Genomic DNA, 20,615 nt, shown 5'->3' on the forward strand with positions numbered 1-20,615 from the left:
AGGGAGGGAAGGGTCTCACCCGGATCTTCCACGGTGGTTCTTTACGTTGGATGTTCTTCTGACTTTCGGCTGGTGCAGCTAAGTGATCAGCCATGTTAATGGCCGATCTTTTCTCCGTCGGCCCTAAGGAGCTGCCTCAGACCATGGAAGGAGCTGCCACCGAGAGTCCTCCTCAATGGTAGTCACCCCTCCAGGGCGACTTTCGACCCTGTTAAGGGTCTACCAGCGAAAGGAAACCGGCCGGCGAAGAGATGACTCTCTCCGCCCGACTGCCAGCGCCGCGATCAGGAACCGGAAGTCCAGAAGGGAACTGTCTTGTCAAGGTTTTTCTCAGCTTGCCTTTGGGGCCTTCTTTCCATTGGTTGTTGCAAACGATCGACCTTGTCCGATTCTGGTTCTTCAACCCTCTCAGTGACCTCTTGATGGACTGTGTCCAAGCAAAGAGGGTTCTCAGAGAGCCGCAAGGCCTTAACAGCTCCACCTGCTTCTTCTTCAGCCATTGTCTCCCTCAGGGCATCTTGGAAGGAGACAGTTTCCTTAGTAAAAATCTTTTTGCTGAAGTTCTCGGCTCCTCAGACTGCAAACTAGCCAATCTCGTAGCCGTTCTTCCAAGTCCTTGAATTCGCAAGGCCTTGCAGCTTGACGCAGAGCAGCAATGAAATCTGCGGCAGACTCTTCTGGATGCTGGTCCCGCTGTTCAAAAGCATGTCGCCAAGCGATGACTGACAGCTTCGGCTCAAAATGTTCTTTGAGCATTTCTTAAGTTCCGCATAAGCAATGGACTCCAAGGGTGCTGGAGCAACCACATTTTCAGCAATGTCAAAAGTCTCTTGACCGCAAACACACAGCAGCATCACGGCCTTCAGACCGTCCTCCTGAACTTGGTTGACTCTGAAATAATTTTCCACCCTGGCAACATAGGCGCTCCAGCGTTCAGGATGCGTGACGCCGAATTCAGAAAGACAACCGATCATCACCATGGTGAATTTTGGCAGCCTCTTTCAACACCTCATGCTGCGCAGGCTTCTGAAGGGTTCCAGGGCGATCCTAGCCATACTTTCCTCCAGCGTCTTCGTACTGGCAGGCAAAGTGGAAGGAAGTTGGAATGCCACACTTCTAAGCACTTGCAGGCTTTCTGTGGTGAGTCAGCCTTTGAATCTTTGGCAGCACGATCCCACCTTCGTCACCAATGTTCTGTTTCGCGCATTGGTAGGCATTGAACGAGGCAGAGAAACAAACAGGTACTTCTTTATTTTCAGCTAACAGAACACTGAACAAAATGGCTCCGCCTCATTTACCCTGGGGTGTTGTCAGCCAATGAATGCAATGTATTTTCCCGCTCAAATGCATGCTCAGTAACTCGGAGACAGCCTGTCTGGCTCAGCAGGCCACGTGGTCTGCCCGGGTCTCAGTGCAACTTCCTGCACCTGATCCATCAATCAAAACCCAGGACATAACACATACATTCAACAACTTTACATCAGAGGTGTTTTTCTCAGGAATGGCCTTTAATGGGTTCCACTGAAGGCTGCAACCGAGGCTAATAAAGGTAATAATTTGGCAGGCAACCCAGAGCAATTCTCTGCAGTCACAGACAAGTACCTCTGTCCAAAGCTTCTAATTTCAAAGTAAAACCATTATATTTCTAAGAATGTACTGTAGCATTAAAAAAAAAAAACAAGAGCGAAGAACTCCACATCCAAAATATTCATTGTGTTTGAGGTATTGATACTGGCATGAGAAATGGGACTGTTCAATGAGTCTATCTTAAATTACACATTTGCCAGTCTTTTTGGCATTCAAGTAACTATTTTTGGTCAGAGCATGTTAAGAAAAGACTCCAGATTCAGTCATAGAATGCATCTGAAGAACTTTCTGTTCTGTTCAATAATCTAATCTTGAAGATGGAAATAAATGTCGCATTCATCTGATTTGCTGGAAGAGGAGCCCTTTTCTAGTACAGTGGCCTACTTCAGCTCATGCTTTATCTATCTCTGGATCCAGATAAAGTTGAATGTTTCATCTGCTTCTAAAGTTCTGAATGTCCTCTGTAGATGTAGAGGGACCAAAACTAAGTTATGTTTTAAGGAATTGGGTGCTTTCAGAAGAGAAAACTGATGAGAGAAGACAGCCATCTTCAGTTACCTAAAAGGCAGTCCTACAAGCAAGGGATCAGACTTATTCTCTGCTGACACAAACTCCACGTTTAGGTACTGCAGATGAATAAACAGAAAAATGAGCAGGCTGGATTTTCAGGAACTGAAGTGAAATGAAAAAGACCTTTTCCTCTTCAAATGTCTGCCATTCACTTCTACAGGGAACCAGTGAAGTGCTTCTTTTGGAATCCCTGTGGCAGAGAAAATACAGTTTGTCCTCTGCTTCAGGTAGAAAGTGACTTTCATTGAGAAATCATAGTATTGAGATACCACACAGGGAGTTGCAATGCAGATTTCACATCCCTTGGAAATCTTTGTGCAGTGGCAATCTTACTCCCCCACGAACACATAACATATTATGGGAAATTATTGCAAGGCACACAATTATAGAGCTTGCCAAAATACATATTTGCTTATAACTTATTACTTTATCACTTTTTATTTCTTTCCCCCATTATTTCTTAGCCTTATTTCTCAGCCATTTTTCCAATGTTGTTCATTTTGGTGGTAACCAAAGGGACATTTTAGTTGTGGAACTTGTGCTTTTCCTTCAAAGAGTCTACCAGTACTGCTGCATGGATGAAGGGTCATGATTCATTGTCATTATTTTTAAATCTACTTACATTCAGCCACTAATTTGTAAACTTCAAGGGGAGGCAGAGAATTTCTATATGAATCATCTTCTGGATTGGAAACCATTCAGTAGCCAAATTGTGTGTGGCTGCAATGAAAATAAGGTATAACTGGTCTCAGGAATAACCTCTTCTATTTTATTCAACACTTCAGATTTAATATACAGATTCTGAAATTATTTATGAATTCATCATTAGTGATGGAAATTCCAATCCCGATAGTCATCATAAGTTGAAGAGTATAGTTGAAGTCTCTCATTACTACTGTGGTATGCTTCCTACATACATTTAACTGATTGGCAAAGAGTTCATCTATTTCTTCTGATTTTTTGGGTGGCCTGTAATATATACTGTACCTGTGGCAATGTCACTTTCCCCCCCTTTTATATTGACCCATATACATTCTGAAGGGGTTTTATCTTTGATCAAGTGCATTTATGTAGATATGTAGTGTTCTCTTACATATAGTGCAACTCCCCCTCCTCTTTTTGTAGATCTATTTCTTTTGAACAATTTGTATCCATCCATCAGTACATTCCAGTCATGGGTTTTGTCCCACCAGGTTTATGTAATGCCAACTATGTCATACCTGTCCTCATGTGCTATTGCTTCTAGTTCACTTGTTCGGACAGGCAATTGTGGACTTAAGGCACAGGAAGACAGATGCTTGTTAAGTCTTAGTAAAAAAATCCTCATGGTCAGAACAGTTGAAACATGGAACCAAGTTCCACTTCATTGGAGATCTTAAGAGGGGGCAGGTAGCTCTTTCAGCAGCAGATTGGACTCCTTGACCCTTCTAGCCAGGCTCTAAAGCTATACAGAAGATCTGTGTTGAGAACATGAATTTCCTAAAGTTATTTTATTTCACTGGGCTTGGATTGATCTTTGCAAAGACAAGTTCAAAGCAAAATAATGATTTGGTTTGTTTTAATACTTAATAATGATAAAATATTTTTATGACTAATCCATGCTTTCTTATATCAACATCTTTCTCCTCATGAAAAATATATATTGAAAGCTGATCTAGAAGCATTCCTTTTCCAAACAAATCGTAATCAAATATTCTTATTTGTGCAAAACAGTAACAACTGTCAATCTGGAAAAAATGCCTTTATCTTAAAAATAACTACAAATCTGCACAGGAAATACCAAAAACTTTATTATAGATGTACCCCACTGTTTTCTTTTGAAGGAAATCTGAGACCACAGTTTGGGGGATTACAGACAAGCTCATATACAGTAGTTGCACATCACAATTCATTTTTGTGGATCACAATAAGCATTCTTATTATGACTTAGTACAGAAATGTTCTGCAAGTAGAAAAAATGAGAGTTATCTCATGCTGTACATGATCAGGTGAATATGTGTTTTGCATATAGTATTAAAAATAAGGAACCAAATCAGTTCTATCATCCTGCTAGATTGCAAACTCTGGAATGTTGAGCACACAAAAGATTTTTTAAACTTCAAATATAATTTAAGTGCTTTTCATGTGCAAACTGTTACTGACTAAAGCTTTTCAACAGTTATGTAATTACAGATATAAACACTGCCTGCAAAGATAGTAGAATATGCTATAGAATCCCATTATACATTTGCTAAATTTTCAGAAAAAAATGCTTTCTTTCACTCTAGTAGTCTCTCCTGATGAGGTTATTCTGACTGAAGGCATTTTACTTGTAGGAAATAGACCACTCTTTGACTGAGGCATCATGTGATGTTGTTACCAAGGTATGTTCATCCAGCCATGCTAAACCACTAATGTGATGTAACCTGTGTGCATCTAGCAAAGGAAAGATGAAAGAGAAATGTGAGTAATTACAATCTTGTCCAATTGTTTAGATTCATTCTGAAAAAAAAAGCTTAGCACTAATATGACTTTCAGTCTGGCTAGCCATGTAATTGCTTCCTTCCTTAATACTGTTTGCTCACCTTGCACATCACTGCTATAAAATGTTGGATCTGGTACCCTTCCTGAGGCTCCTACAGTTCTTCTCTTTTAATATTAAACAGATTGTAGGCTTTCTTTAAAAACGAAGCCTCATGAAAAGAGCAGGAATTTAGTTTGCTGGAAAGCAGCTTCCAAATGAAAGGAAAAAAAAATCCTTACAGGAACTGCTACCCCTGTTTTTCCAGAAATAAGACCTAACTGGAAAATAAGCCCTAGCATGATTTTTCAGGTTACTTGTAATATAAGCCCTACCCCCAAAATAAGCCCCAGTTAAGATCATCAGCCAGATGGACGCATTTAGTACTGCATTTCCCCCAAAATAAGGCCTAATCGGAAAATAAGCGCAAATATTAATATAACACCCAGTCTTATTTTCGGGGAACATGGTATTTAATAGCAGGACCAATGGCTCATAAAAAATGGTAGGAACTCCTTCCTTGGACATTTCAAAGCAGAAACTATATGGCATCTTTTATGGATTTCTATGCTGAGAAACAGCTCTAGAAATTGAATAAATAAATGAGTAAACTGAATAAAATGAATGAAAGAATGAAAGAATGAATAAATGAACTGCCCTTTCGGTCTCTCAAATTCTACAATTCTTATGGGAGAAGAAACAAGGAAGATAAAAATGCATGGATTGGGCACTCTCCTTCAATTAAGTCTCGTAGAAACAATTGATTTTTGATTCTCTGTGGAAAAATTCATTTTCAAACCTAAACATTTTCCTGAAAACTTTAATTTTGTGTATCAAATAGAATGTAGCAATATAGTAATATAGACTGCAACATCTTCTTTTTCAATCTATTTCAGCATTACTTCTTTCAAATGAAAAAAAGCCTGAATCACCTGGTATTTTGACTCGGGTTTCTGGATCATTTAGGGTCCAAACGTTCACCAACATGTCCATGCCACCAGTAGCAAAGTGCTCATTATCAGGGGACCAAGCAACACAAACTATTTTTGCATGATGGCCATAGAATACATTATGTTCCTATTCAGAAAAAAAATAATTTCATACAATATTTTTAATCCCAAAATTAAATTATTTTATTAGTATGGTTTGTCACACAGTCAGACTGGACTGTCCTATTAAGTCCTTTCCAAGGACCTGAGATAAGTAGATGTGGATATTTGATGGTGTTAAAGGTTTTTAATAATAATAATCAGAACAGAGTTGGAGGTCTTCTAGTTCTGCTCAAGTAGGAGTCCCTATATCCCCTGCTCAAGTAGGAGTCCCTATATCATTTCAGACAAGTGGCTGTCCAGTCTCTTCTTAAAAACCTTGAGTGATGAAGCACCCACAACATTTGAAGGCAAGCTGTTCCACTGGTTAATTGTCCTCACTGTTAGGAAGTTTCTCCTTAATTCCAGGTTGCTTCTCTCCTTGATTAATTTCCATCCGTTATTTCTTGTCTTGCCTTCTGGGTGCTTTGGAAAATAAATTGACCCCCTTCTCCTCATGACAGCCTCTCAAATACTGGAATACTGCCATCAGGTCCACCCTAGTCCTTCTAGAGCAGGGATGTCAAACTGTCAGCCCACGGGTCCGATGCATCATGCCAAAACCGCGCCCACCCCATTGCCAGCAATGGGGAAAAAGTCGCAATACGTCACGACACATGACGTCACGGGTTTGACACCCATATTCTAAAGTATCGTTGCAGGATGTAAAGTAAAGCTGCCTTTTCCAATTTACTGATGATGATTAATTATTAATAATTATTCTAATAATTATTCAACCATTTATGTACTTTCATGTTCTAATTATACCAAATCTATAAGGGAAATCAATATAGGTGAGTAAACAATGCAAGATTACATTTAAGTGGTTATGCATATATTTTTTTTAAAAAAAAATGGGGGAATAGGTTCCAACAATAAGCTTTGATTTGATCATTTCAACCTATCAATACTTTCATTAGGTGACATAGTTCTTCCAAAGTGCATCTTAATTACCAAAACTATAGGCCAGCAGCCTTTATACTACTAACAAACCTGCTTATGAGGATTGACCATAAATCTACCGGATGCCACTGCAAGGTGATTAGAAATGGGATTTATGTGGCAGAACTATTATTATGCTTTCTATTTAAGACATAAAGCTAAAAACCCAATTGCAGATGATTAACATAGTTCTTACCCCGTAGCCATCAGCAATACTGAATACTGTGACAACTTTGTTTGCATCTGTCACAGCCAGGAAAGCTCCATCAGGAGAATATGCCAGGTCAGTCACTGGTCCTTTGGCTTCCAGGACCATCTCTTCAATTTTTAAAGAAGCTCCATGAATTGCATACAAATGTACTTTCCCATCCTGGAGATACAAATATAACAAGTGTAAGCTTAAGCATGCACCAAAGGAAATTGTGGATGCTTTCAAATCTGAAGGATACTTTAAAAAAAGAGGCAGAAATATGACACTTTAGCCAGAAAATAATGCAACACAGCTTATGAAGATCAATTATAACTGCATGATAAAAGGAGTGTATTCAAGGGACCCCCAAATCCAAAATTAAGGAATAAGGTTTTAAGAAAATTCTGTTACAAAAAAATATTTATTGCATTTCTGTATGCACGTCAAAAGCTTGAGAATTAGATGATTTCATGAGAAATATTCTTACTGTTCCTCCAACTGCTGCTGTCCCACCTCCAGGGTGAATTGACACTGCTTCTGGTTCAAAACCAGGGTTATCAATTGCAAGACACTTCTTCTTATTCTTCATCAAAATAATCTATAATTGAAGAAAAATATGCATGAACTTTTGCTTATAGTCTTTTCTTTCTAACATTTTTCCCTACAAGTGCAGGGTCCACATTATTTACAATTAACTGAGTGCTAATCCATTAATTGCAACAGGAATTGACTGACCAGTTGTCAAATCTGATCTCATGGTCAGAGAGAGGGACTGGCCCATAGTCACCAAAAAAGCTTTTATGCCTGTGTCCTGTGACTAGAACTCACTGTTTCCTGTTTCTAGCCTGGTGCCTTAACCCAGAGTTCCCCAACCTTTCTGGCTTTGCGGGCTGGCCCAGGTGGGGGGGGGGGAAAGAGGGGATGGTTCCATGTGAGTAGCATGCAAGTGCGAATGTAGCTCCATTTGCACGAGCAACAGGCATGCACACACACCCCTTGCACAACTGGAGCGCACAAATGCCACTCATGCAAATGGTGCACACTTGCCCGTGCTTGCCTACTGCTCGTATAAATGGGTATGTACTTATCCATCACTTCTACGGCCCAGTTCTGAAGGGTTCAAGGCCCAATAGTGGGCTATGGACCCCTGCCTTAACCGCTAGACCAAACTGGCTCTTGATCTTTTGTCTAGAGTTCAATATTCCAATCAGGGATTTCTCCAACAGATTTTTTCCCCTCTGTGAGTTCAAAACAAGTGCCACAACCCTTTTTCTTCATATACTCATTGCATGTTTATACCTCTTTCCCTACTTTGTTATTAATTTGTGGGGAGGAACCTCCTAAATCACTATTGCTGCATTCTAACGACATCCCTTGACCTGGTTACTGAATTTTTTTTTATAGTTTACACAATACAATGAAATGTCAACTGACTAGAGCAGTTGGATTTATAAAACATACTAAAGGCACAAAGTCACTTCCCCAAAGTAACACAATTAAAATAACTGAATAAAAGAATGCACTATGATCCGTTTTTCTGCATTTACTCACTTCTCCTATGCATATGACCACTGCATATCCTCCAGGTCCAACTGCCACACATTTTGGTTGAACATCCATTTTTATAACATTTTCGCTGCTAAAAAAAAAAGCAAGTTTTCCCAACTGAAGAAACATGAGCAGGTACATACTATGAAGTATTCAAGCTGCTTACAAAAGCAGCCAGAACAATTATGGCACAAGTCTGCCATAATAGCTTCTGAATATATTTTACAGGTTCACTGCCCACTCCAAGCACTACTGACTCTGAGCAATACTTGTTCTGAAAGTATTGTTTGGATTAAAACAAATTAAATACAATCCACCAATCAGAACCATTAAACTGCACTTGAAGACTATAAAAAGAGTTCTGATCTATTTCTCTGTAATTAGAATTATTTCCATTAGTAGTGGACAAACATCTTATTCTATTTCCCAGGGTTGTTTTATTTTATAAATTTTCTAAATGTTAAAAGAAAAGAGACCATTCAAATGTCTGGGGTACGATTTTCTAAAAGGGGGAGGGGGCAGCAATAGAAAAGGCCATGTTTCTCTGGCCTCTTGAGCAAATAGATGGACCTGTTCACCCAGGCAGGCACCATTGGGAGAAGGGTGTCCCACAGACATGCAGATGCTGAACTGTACATGGGTTTAAAAGTGACAACTAGCACCTGGAAGTCAAATGGTTAATCAGTTTCTTCCCCAGAAGTGCTACACAACACAATGAAGAACCCACATGATTACTTGTAGTTTCTGAATACTTTTCAAGAACAGTCCCATGTAGAATACACTACAATAGTTCAATCAAGATGCATGAATCACTATGAGTAAAGCCTTCTATTCCAAACATGGATGCAAGTGGTAAATGAGATGGAGATGTGGCTATAGCTTTCCGGGACCTAAATGCCACCTTCTCTGTGTGGATCCTGGAACTGTGGATCCAGCAGAACACCTGCATTACAAGCCAGTTTGGCATGAGAAAACTATGGGGAAAAAATTCCAAATTTTTCCAAAGCCAGAACTAAATATGGAATCTTTCTGGAATCCAATAGCATATAAATCCAGAGCCAGTCTGCCTTGCTGGAGCTGAACATCAACTTGTTCCCCCCTATCCAGACTCAATCCACCTCAAACCACTCTGCAGGTCAGGGCTAAGATATAGTATTTGGTATCCTACATTGATGGATGTTCTCCTTTATAATGATTTCATACAAGTGTTGAACAAGAATTGGAAGATCAAGCCCTGCAACCACAGCACCCCACAAATGTAATCTAAAACCTGATCTGTGTAACACAGGCAACTGGAACCACCTCTTTAGGAAAGAGGAGAAACATTGCAGATCTAGAAATATATCATGACTAATGATATCAAAAACCTCTGAAAGATCAAGCATCACCAATACTGTTGCACTCCCCAATCCCACTCTCTCCATGGTCATTGTCATCTTTACACAATTTCTTGACATGAAACCTGATCCAAATAATCAATTTCCTCCATGGTTCTCTTCTGCTGCAGCCCCATCACTTTCTCAACCTTTTCCCCAAAAGGAAAGTTTTATGTCTGGTTAATAACTACCCACATATCCTGTGATAGCTTTTAAGGCATCCACAAATCACTGCCTCCTTTAAGGAGGATAGTGGCATCTCTTTATTCAAGGATGCATTTACCAGCATCCTAAACCAGGCTTTTATTAACCAGGAAGGGCAGGGATTGAGATTACATTTGGCAGAGCCAAGGCTGTAGAGAACCCTGACTACTTTCCTCAGGGTTCACACAGTCAAACTAGAAAGATATAACCAAGTTGTGTTATTCTTCACCAGTTCTGGAACATGAAAACTGGCTTCAGAATCAATTTACTTTAGCATAACAACAATGTAGAGTTTCTCTCCATTGTTTTACCCTTAGAATTTTTTTCTTCAATATTATTTCATTTCAACTTCTAAAATGTGTTTACATTTGAATAAATACAATTACTCATGTGTGTGGCACATGACATTAATACGGTAACAAGGATGCTACTGAACATTAATCACAGTATGGAAAACATGCTATTGTTGCTTGTGAAAACTGCTTATCAGAGACAGATTTTCATATAACACACTAAATTGCCTAAAAATTGAAATAGATATTTTAATGGTAGGATGACAGAAAAAAATTGTGATGAAAGCTTAAAACACAAATACCTGTACTCCTTTTTGTTAAGACTGGTATAACGCACAGTATCATCCATACTACAGCTGACCAACTGCTCAAAGTCATCCACAGCCATTCGGGAAACTAGGTTTGTGTGTCCTTTCCCACCAAATCCATTATTTTCTCCTGTTTCAGAATCCCAATAATGTGCAAAAAAATATTAAGGAAATTCTCTTCAGGATGCGGAGAAAAGAAAATCCAAAACCTAATCCTTATAACAAGCTATGTCAAAAGTTCTGCTGCATACATTTAGATAGTCAACAATAAATGCCCAAACTAAATGATGATGATTATTCTCCCAAGGTTTTAAGAAATCAACACTGGTATCAGCACTGTAAACCCCAATGGAACTTGCCATGTCTGATGCTTTTATAAAGGACTATAAGCCTTTCATAAATTTAAATTACTTATAAAGAAATGCATAGAAAATACTTTGGATGTTATGCAAAATGCTGGAGGGTTGATGAAAATATATTTGGACAATGGGAGAGAAAGACACTTAAAGTTTGAGAAGCTAGAAATGCTGCATGGAGGAGGTTCTATGCTAACTATTTTATTCACCTCAAATAGAATAACTTCAAATTATACTGAATATCTCAAAAAAAGAGAGCTGGACAACTTTAAGGCTTTCATTCAGCAATTCAAATAAGCATGAACAGCTCTAGTATATCCTGTTTGTTAATAATATTTCGTAGAGATGACAAAAAATAATAATGAAAAAATAGTTATTTAGCCACCTCAGGTTAGCACAAAAATTGTTAATCATTTAAAGGATATTAATATGTCCATCATGGCTTCCAGAGTATATATAGGATTTGCCTCCATTTTTATGCACTGTAAGACACTGTATTGATTTGCTGTGACCCTGCAAGAAAGCAGATATAATTACTACAAAAGCCATATTTATCTTTTTTAAAAAACAAAGACATTTACTTAAACTTCTTCACATCAAAACCAGCGGTTTAGATCCAATGGAGCAGGAATAGCTCCTAGATTCCCAACAAAACTATCTGGCCTTTTCTTAGAAAAGGGTTTTCTAAGCTTCAGCTACTTTAGTGGTAGCCAAAGAAAAGTTTATGGACCATCGGAAAAACTGTCTGCCCAACCTTTCTTTCACTTGAATACAGACTACTGAAAAAATAAGGTAACTATATGCTATATGCCAAAGACTTTCTTTTTGCCATTGTTACCTTCTAAAACATTAAAAAGTTCACAGGATTCCCTCAACAGCTTACACTTCTTATGAAAAATCCCTTTTCAGACATTTCAAATCAAAACATTGTGATAGTTACAGGATTATGGTATCTACAGACTTGTCACATCCTGGGCATAAACTGTTTCAACTCCTTTCCTTGGCACAGCGCTATAGGACATTGCATGCCAAAACAAGTAGATGCAGGACAGTTTTTTCCCCATCAATCTGCTGAACATATAATTCCTATGGTGCTGTCTAGTGTCTATGTATATTTACCCATGTATTATGGCTGTAGGATTACCACTTATCTTTCTTATTATCTTCTTTACTTCCCCCTCTTATTGATATTATGATGATTCTATTGTTTTGCTTGTATACTGAGAGCTTCTGCATCAAGACAAATTCCTTGTTGGCCAAATAAAGCCATTCCGTTCCATACCATACCATACCATACCATTCCTTTCCATATTCCATTCCATTCCGTATTCCTATTCCATTCCATATTCCTATTCCTATTCCTATTTTGGAGCAAATAACAGTGTAATCCAAGATTATATGTTTTCCTCAGACAAGCTTGCAGCTCAAGTAGAAGAAGCCGTTTATTCAGTTTAGTATAATTCATATGGAGCACAGAAAGACTAGAGGAGGGATGTTTTGCTCTTTTGGATGAAGCTAGAGAAAAGGCAAGGTGGCCTGTTCTGCAGAGACAAGGCAGGAGAAAAAGGACAAGTAGCTTCACTCAGAGTGCCTTAAACTACTACCTCTCACTAAGGAAGAATCAGACCTGCTGAAGCACAAATACCTTCAAAGTCTCTCAACTGTGTAAGGGCAGCAGTGCATCCTCTCGGCTGCCTGTTCTCTACCTGGGCTTTCAGACATTCTATTTTGGCACTTTCCTTGGATGTCACCTCTCCCTTCGAGGAAGAAACCAATCCAGGCAGAGAAGGTGCTGAACAGTTGGGGCAGAGTTGGCAAGGAAGGGAACAGATGCTAAAAGTGATGTGAGGAAAATGAATTTGAAGTAAGTAAAGTTGGTATTAAGTAAATGTTCTGGGCTGGAAGACTAAAAAAGCCAAAGACTGAATGATGAATATGAGTTCTGGATAACTGAGGATTGTGTGACAAGAGAAGTAAAAATCCCAGGCAAGGAATACCCTGGACTATGTGGACGAAGAGCTGGAGACAGCTTTTTCTACCCTCTATGAGAATTCTTTTTACTTTCCAGTCAAACCCATTTCCCTGTGGTTTTCTGTGGCCTCCATTCCAAGTATTAGCCACATCAAACCCATTTTAAGACCTGATCTTTAGGAAATACAGGTCAAAAGCTTTGCTGCATAGAACTGATCACATTCTCTAGATGCTAAAAAGGTCTGTATGTGGACATGTGATATTCTATATATTAACATACCCCAATACAAGATTATTTTTTTTTAAAGTATTTGCATTTCCCATAATGGTATCAACAATATTCACCTAAAATGCAGAGTTGATTTACTTTTATTAAAACCACTATGCTTAAACTAACTCAATAATAGCCAACAGAATAATATAATCACTGTGATTCAAACCAGTCTTTGATTGAATTATTTTTCATAGCCATGATTATTATTGCTAAACAGAGGCTGAAAACTAGAATTCACTGCCTTAATTATTCCACAAACCTTTATAATGCAAAGAGGCTTATTTGGATTGTTCTCATCCAGATAGTTGATATAGCCAGAAAGGGATAGGGTCAATAAATGACCTTTTTGCCACAAACAGCCCAATTGCTGGTCCAGAACATCTGATCCCATTTTAAATGTAGTTATCACACTCTGGGCACCAATATCCCAGACCTTAGCTGTTTTGTCCCCAGAAGCAGAAAGAAGGCGATGGCCATCTGGACTCCAACTAATCTGTTAACAGAAAAAAAAAATAACTTATCAATAGGATAAGAAGAAAGTATTTAAGAAATAAATATGATTCCTTTCTTGAGGGTGAAGTTCATATCAAACAGAAGTCAAATTAAACTCTGGAATAACACCTCAATATGCACCAGATGCTTGCTGCTCCAAAGGCACCTGGGATACTTGCCCAATTGATGGAATCCATCGTAGAAATTAAACCCACAACCTATTTAGATCAAAAGACCAAGAATATTTTTGGAATATATCAAACACGTACCAAAGAATTGGAGTATCTGATAATGTTTGTATCAATGGCTGCAAGTCCTTAAAATCATTAAAATTGTATCAATGGATTTGAGGTAAAAGCTGATTCATCAAAAATTTGAAAGATTTCCTCTGTTGGAGATGTAAAAAATCTAAGAGTTCACTGACCTATATGATATGGTTTGGTGATTTTTTTGACACTGTTCTGAAATAGTATTTATATAAGTAGATTTATGGGGAAACCTTTAAATGTTAAAGATGCTAATGTGATATTGAATTATTTACCAAAATTTTGGAATGTGTCTATGAGATTGCATTGTGCATGAGGATAGCTAAAAGAATTTTGAAGATTGTAATTCCCTGTGGGAAGAGTGGGAAAGTCACTGGTCATCTTATCTTTCCTCTCAGCAGTTCATTTTCTTAAGCATGTTAGGTTTAACTTCACTTTTAAAGCAACTGTTTCACTTTGCTCTTTATCTTTAAAAGTTGGCTGGCTGGTTGAATGCTGATTTATTTTAACCCTCTGCTAGACTTCATCTGGTTTTCCCCCCCTTTTCTCTTTGATTTATGCTGCTGTTTTGAATAACTTCTGCTTTTCCATAAGGAAAAGTGTGTTCCCGGGTGGCGAAAGCCCCTAAACACATGGAGTTACTTCTGAATAATCCCTTTATTATTTTTATTTACAAATAGAATTGTGCCAGACTGAAGCAATTATCTGCAATAATGATATATTCTGTGAACTGTGAGGGAAGATCCGATCTCCCCCTCTTCCTATCAAACATTCCAAGCACCATTGTTTCTTTGCCTTCTGAGAAAGAGCATCTGTCACCATTCTGTGACAGCTGACTATATTCCACCACACTCTGTCTTAGAGCGGATTTGATATGATCTAAGAGTGGAAAGCATTAACATCTGTTCTTTTTAAGTCAGATCACTCTTTTGATTGCTTCAGAGCAAAGTTCCCAATATTTGCAAGCAAAATAGACCTATGTGATAAGTCCACCCTAGATCTCTCTTGAGGATCTTTCAGAGGATGCTTAGTGAGTTTCACAAGGCCCTTGTGCACAGTTCTATTGAGTAACCAGTTGGAATCTTGAGACAGTGGCAGTTTTCAACAAAATTGCTCTTTAGCAACCTCAATTTGACAATCCAGAGGAGTTTCATTTACCAAGAAGCTACAAGATATGAAGCGATAGAGGAGATGCCTAGGAAAACACTGGCAGAACTCAAGGAGCAAATATGGCCAGAGACAGTAAGAGAAGCATATATGGGGCTGATAAGAGAGGAGAATAGCAATATTTTCCTTTTTTTATTGAATCCACAGACCAGCTTTAAAATTGCCTGCAACCATTACAGGGAAGGATGGGCTGGAAGACAATCTGTGAGTTTTGAAGACATCTGGAGAATAAAACTCCTCAAATCCACTTGAACTGGGCAAGTCCTACTATGGTGACCAAAGATGCATCTTGCAGTTATCTGGGAGAAGTCTGAACATATTAATTATGAAGAGAAGGGCTGATGCCATCTGCCTTGATATATATGTCCCCTTGCATGAAACAAACACTTAACCTAGCATTACTGCGAAATAATTGTTCAGTCTCCAACCTTTCCTTTTTAAGAAATGTTGTTAAGAAGATGGTCTGAGGCTTGCAGTATCCTGGAGGAGATGGATAATCTGGACCTTTCCAGTCCACATTTCAGACCTAGGGATAGTACTGAGACATTGATCACCCTTGTGAACAACCTATGGTGAGACTTAGACATTGAATATCTATCTGAAAGGTCTATCCTGGTCTTGCAGGACTTCCAATAGCACTCAATATCTTACTGGACTGCCTTTGAGAGTTGAGAAGGGAAGTCACTCCTTTGCAATTGTCCCCTTCTTCCTGAAAGAGATTCACACTATGGGTTTGAAAGCCATCTAATATCAGAAATATTCCTTCTGACTCTGGGCAGGTTTGCACTGTCCCATGCAGAACTGGTCTTTGGGGTCCCCAAAGACCAGATATTGGTCTTTGGGGACCAATATCCTACTCGAAGAACAGGAGACAATTGTGGCTATATACTTTGCATATCTTCAGTTATAACCTTTCCTATTAGGGAGACCCTTCTCTTATTTGGAATATTCCAATTCTGACAACATGGAGCTGCTTTTGAAGACGAACTAAAAACATCAATTTGTCTATAATGGAATATTCCACTAGTGATTAGCACTTCTAGATTCTCCCATTTAACATCTCTATTATGAGTTACATCAGTTACTCATTACCTTAGGGGTGAAATTCAAGGTGGTGGTGAAGCCAACCTATTTAGCTTAAGATTTAGATATCTATGTCTAGACTATAACTGTAGAGTCACTTTTCATCAGATGGGCAGTCATATAAATTTGAATATAAACAAACAAACAATCATTTTGAGGTTCCTTAGAACTGTGTGATAAAGGAAATCCTACAGAAAGTCCAATCTGCTTCAATAATGCAGAATAATTTTAACCTATGAAATACTACTCAAGTGAAGAAATTTCAATATTTCTTCAGTTTCCAGACTTGTTTGTTTCGCTATCAAATAACAGGACTGATAGCCTTTTTTCTTGCTCACTGATTTTAGCATTAATAATACATAATACTAGAAGGGGCGTTGTCTTACCTGAACGCCTTTTCTCAGTACGGAGATGGAGAATCCACCAATGGGTATTCACAGTCTGCCTGCTCTTAAGACCAAGTAGCCAAACTTGACACGCCCCCTCTTGCTAGGAGATCCAGTCTTAACGAGGGCGAAGTGGCTGAATGTGGAGTAGGTGTTGGCTCTCAAACCCTTGGCAAAGGCCTAACTGACCTAAAGGGTGGGTGTGGATTCTCCATCTCCGTACTGAGAAAAGGCATTCAGGTAAGACAACGCCCCTTCTCCAGTACAGGAGATGGAGAATCCACCAATGGGACATACCAAAGCCTCACTGTCCCGATGGGTGGGAAACAGATAAGGCCGGAATAGAGTCCCCGGAGACCACTTGCTGGAGGACCCTCCTATCAAAGGAGGTGTCCGCCGAAGCAAAACGGTCAATCCTGTAATGGTGTACCATCGGGGAAGGTGAGGACCATGTCGCAGCCCTGCAAATCTCCTCAATGGACGCCTAAGTGGCCCATGCCGCAAAAGTTGCAGCACTGCGAGTGGAATGGGCGGTAATATGACTTGGAGCCGGCAGGGAAGAGGACTGGTACGCTTCCGCGATACAGGTTCTGATCCACTTGCCAATGGTACCGGCGGAAACTTTCTGTCCCAACGAAGCCGGGCAGAAAGAAACAAAGGGCCTCAGATCTACGAAAGGGCTCTGTACATTTAATGTAGCGCCGCAGCGCCCTGCGAACATCCAGTGTGTGCCACTGCCGCTCCAAGTCATGGGAAGGATCGGGGCAAAAATTTGGCAAGATAACTTCCTGTGCCCTGTGAAAGAGCGAATTAACTTTGGGCACAAATGAGGGGTCCAGGTGGAGGACCACCCGGTCGCTGTGAAAGACACAAAGGTCATTCCTGACCGAAAGCGTGGCTAGCTCAGAGATACGTCTAGCTGACGTGATGGCTACTAAGAACGCGACCTTAAGAGACAAATTCTGTAACGGAATATCCATAATGGGCTCAAAGGGTGGTTTAGTGAGAGCGCGAAGGACGCGAGGTAATTCCCAGGAAGGATACCTGTGAACCACAGGAGGCCTAGTATTACAAGCGCCTTTGATAAAGGCGTGAATCCTAGGATGGTGAGCTAGGGGAACAGAATCCGCACAGGTGAGAAGTGTAGATAAGGCCGCCACCTGTTGGCGAATAGTCGCAGGGACGAGGCCTCTGTCGAGACCACTCAACAAATAATCTACGATCTGAGGTACGGTAAGTTTGGAAATGTCCAAGTGTCGCCTTCTACACCAATGGCAAAAATTCTTCCAAGTAGAACCATAAATGCGATTGGTCGCTGGGCGACGGGAAGCTTGAATCATGTCAATGGTGCGAGGAGAAAATAGTTCCTGTGCCATTATGCTGCGCTCAAGCGCCAGACAGTTAGTTGCAACCATTGGGGGTCCGGGTGTTGGAGGGACCCCTGAAGGAGGGACACGCGATGAGGGGAAATCTTCCATGGAGGGGATCGGGAAAGATTCATCAAGTCGGCAAACCACGGCCTCTGTGGCCAGTACGGGGCCACGAGGATCACCTCCGCCTGCTCCCGGAGCAGCGTGCGGATGGTTGCCGGTATCAGCGGCAAGGGAGGGAATGCATAGAGGAGACCCTGTGGCCACGGAGTCCGCAAGGCATCCGTCCCCTCCGCTCCTGGAAGGAGATAGCGGGAGTAGTACCTGGGGAGTTGGGCGTTTTCCGCCGATGCAAATCGAGGACCGGTTGGCCGAACCTGTGAGAGATTTCGGAGAACAAGTCCGGATGTAACCCCCACACCGAGGGGTCCACCGTAGTTCGACTCAGAAAGTCCGCTTGCTGATTGTGGACCCCCGAGATGTGTTCGGCCCTGATGGAGGCCAGATTGGACTCTGCCCAGGAACCCAGGAGCCGTGCCTCGGAAATGAGGGACCTGGACCTGGTGCCCCCTTGTCGGTTGACGTGGGCCTTGGACGCCACGTTGTCCGTAAGGACCAGGACGTGGCGACCCCTGATCCTGTGCCTGAATTGACGAAGAGCTAGGTGTATAGCCCTGAGCTCCAGCCAATTGATGTTGTGTCTCAAGTCCGCACGAGACCAACGGCCTTGCGCAAACTGAGACTGTAGATGGGCCCCCCATCCGAACAGACTGGCGTCTGTTGTGATGGTGATGCGGTCCGGTTCCCTGAAAGGTGACCCTTTGGTCACTGCCTGTGAGAACCACCAGTGAAGCGCCCTGCAAATGTGAACCGGGACCCTGACTTGACGGGTAGATGTGCTGGCGTTCGCCCGTTGGAAAGGTAACAGGAACCATTGAAGGTCCCGCAAATGCAGTCTGGCCCAGGAAACTATGGCTATGCAGGAGACCATCTTTCCCAATAGTTGGGATAGTAAGACCAATGGAATAGTATGTTCCTTGTACACCTGGCGAGCTAGTTCCCTGATGCTGGTCACTCGTTCCTGGGAGAGATAGACCATGCAGTTGGAGGTGTCTATTACAGCACCCAGGTGTAGGATCCTGAATGAGGGAACCAGCTGGCTCTTTTGGAAATTGACTGAGAAGCCATGTAGTTGAAGGACCTGAATGGTGCGATGCACGTCCGCCTGAGCTGCCCAGGAGGATGACGCCTGAATCAGGATGTCATCCAGGTAACACTGGACGCGTATTGGTATCTTCCTCAGATGGGCGGCCAGGACAGCCAGGATTTTGGTGAACACCCTGGTGCTGATGAGAGGCCAAAGGGAAGAGCCTTGTACTGATAATGTCTCCTGTTGTAGCAGAACCTTAGAAACCGTCGGTGAGCTGGATGAATGGGGATGTGGAGATATGCTTCCGTGAGGTCTATTGATGCCAGGAAGTCTCCCTGTCTGATGCCCCCCAGGATGGACTGGAGGGAGTGCATCTGGAATCTTTTGTAAGTGATGTAATGGTTGAGATGTTTGAGGTCCAGGATCGCTCTCCACCCCCCTGAGGACTTGGGGACCACAAAGAGAATGGAGTAGAACCCTTTTCCCCTGTGGTCTGTCGGCACCGGTTCTATGGCCTGAATCTCTATGAGATGTTTGATGGCCCCCTGCATGAGTCCCTGCTTGTGTGTATCCCTGGAAACAGAACAGGCCGTGAATCGGTCCGGGGGTCTTGCTAGAAACTCCAGGGACAGTCCGAATTGGATGGTTTGGAGGACCCAGTTGTCCGTGCAGGTGAGTTTCCACTGATGAAAGAAGTGGGCTAGTCTTCCCCCGATAGGGAGGGCAGAGTAGGAGTCACTTAGACTTTCTATATGGACGTCCTGTCCCACGAAATGGCCTCTTATTGTCCCTGTTGCCTGGGCCGAAACCCTGTCCTGTCATAAGGACGGTCGTACGGCCTTTCCTGTCTGGAAGTGTATGAGCGGGAGGGCTGAGTGACCGATGTGCCCGCTGTCTGTCGTAAGGACTGTCTGCGAAAATAGGGAGCAGGACGCTTGTCGGCCTTCTTGTTTATGTGAGCCATGACTTTGCACTTGTCCTTGTTCTCCACAAGGTACGGGCCCAGGGCCTCCCCAAATTGATTAGAGAATAAAATTGCAAGATTAAGTTGTGATAGTGTGATGAGGCCTGTAGGTGGACACTGGGGTAGGCCTTAATGACTTAGCTAAATGACCGCATGGTGTTTCAAAATGGCGGCCTGCAGGTTCGTGAAATTTGTTATTACTCTGATAATGCTGTGGTGGGACAGACTGATCCTGGCCTACAAGCACTTGAGGGGAATTCTGAAATCACAGAAAAAGGTCCCAAACGAATTTCAGAAGCAGAAGGGCCTGCTTGTGCACTCCGTTCCCTGATCCTTGTGCTTTTGGACCTCTCAGCGGCTTTTGATACCGTGGACCACGGTATCATGCTGCGGCGTCTCGGTGAGTTAGGAGTGGGAGGCACTGTTATGCAGTGGTTCTCCTCCTTCCTCACCGACCGTACGCAGTCTGTATTGGCAGGGGGACAGAGGTCGACCCCCAGGCCCCTAACTTGTGGGGTGCCTCAGGGGTC

General features: G+C 41.5%; 1 protein-coding gene across 1 annotated transcript in view; it reads right to left on the reverse strand.

Annotated features, from left to right (window-relative positions):
• Window positions 1-3,924: 3,924 nt before the first annotated feature.
• The window catches only part of WDR1 (WD repeat domain 1), a 42,545-nt gene continuing 25,854 nt past the window's right edge, over window positions 3,925-20,615 (reverse strand). Inside the window, exons 8-15 of the mRNA XM_015823842.1 lie at window positions 13,467-13,700; window positions 11,388-11,475; window positions 10,601-10,757; window positions 8,429-8,516; window positions 7,365-7,475; window positions 6,884-7,057; window positions 5,590-5,734; window positions 3,925-4,572 (exon numbers count right to left, since the gene is read on the reverse strand). Coding sequence (XP_015679328.1) covers window positions 4,463-4,572; window positions 5,590-5,734; window positions 6,884-7,057; window positions 7,365-7,475; window positions 8,429-8,516; window positions 10,601-10,757; window positions 11,388-11,475; window positions 13,467-13,700 — 1,107 coding nt within the window. The 3' untranslated portion in view covers window positions 3,925-4,462. The remainder of the gene's footprint in view (window positions 4,573-5,589; window positions 5,735-6,883; window positions 7,058-7,364; window positions 7,476-8,428; window positions 8,517-10,600; window positions 10,758-11,387; window positions 11,476-13,466; window positions 13,701-20,615) is intronic.

Source organism: Protobothrops mucrosquamatus, unplaced genomic scaffold, assembly GCF_001527695.2.
Source record: "Protobothrops mucrosquamatus isolate PMUCROS unplaced genomic scaffold, P.Mucros_1.0 scaffold2009, whole genome shotgun sequence".
In the NCBI taxonomy this organism is placed as follows: Eukaryota; Metazoa; Chordata; class Lepidosauria; order Squamata; family Viperidae; genus Protobothrops; species Protobothrops mucrosquamatus.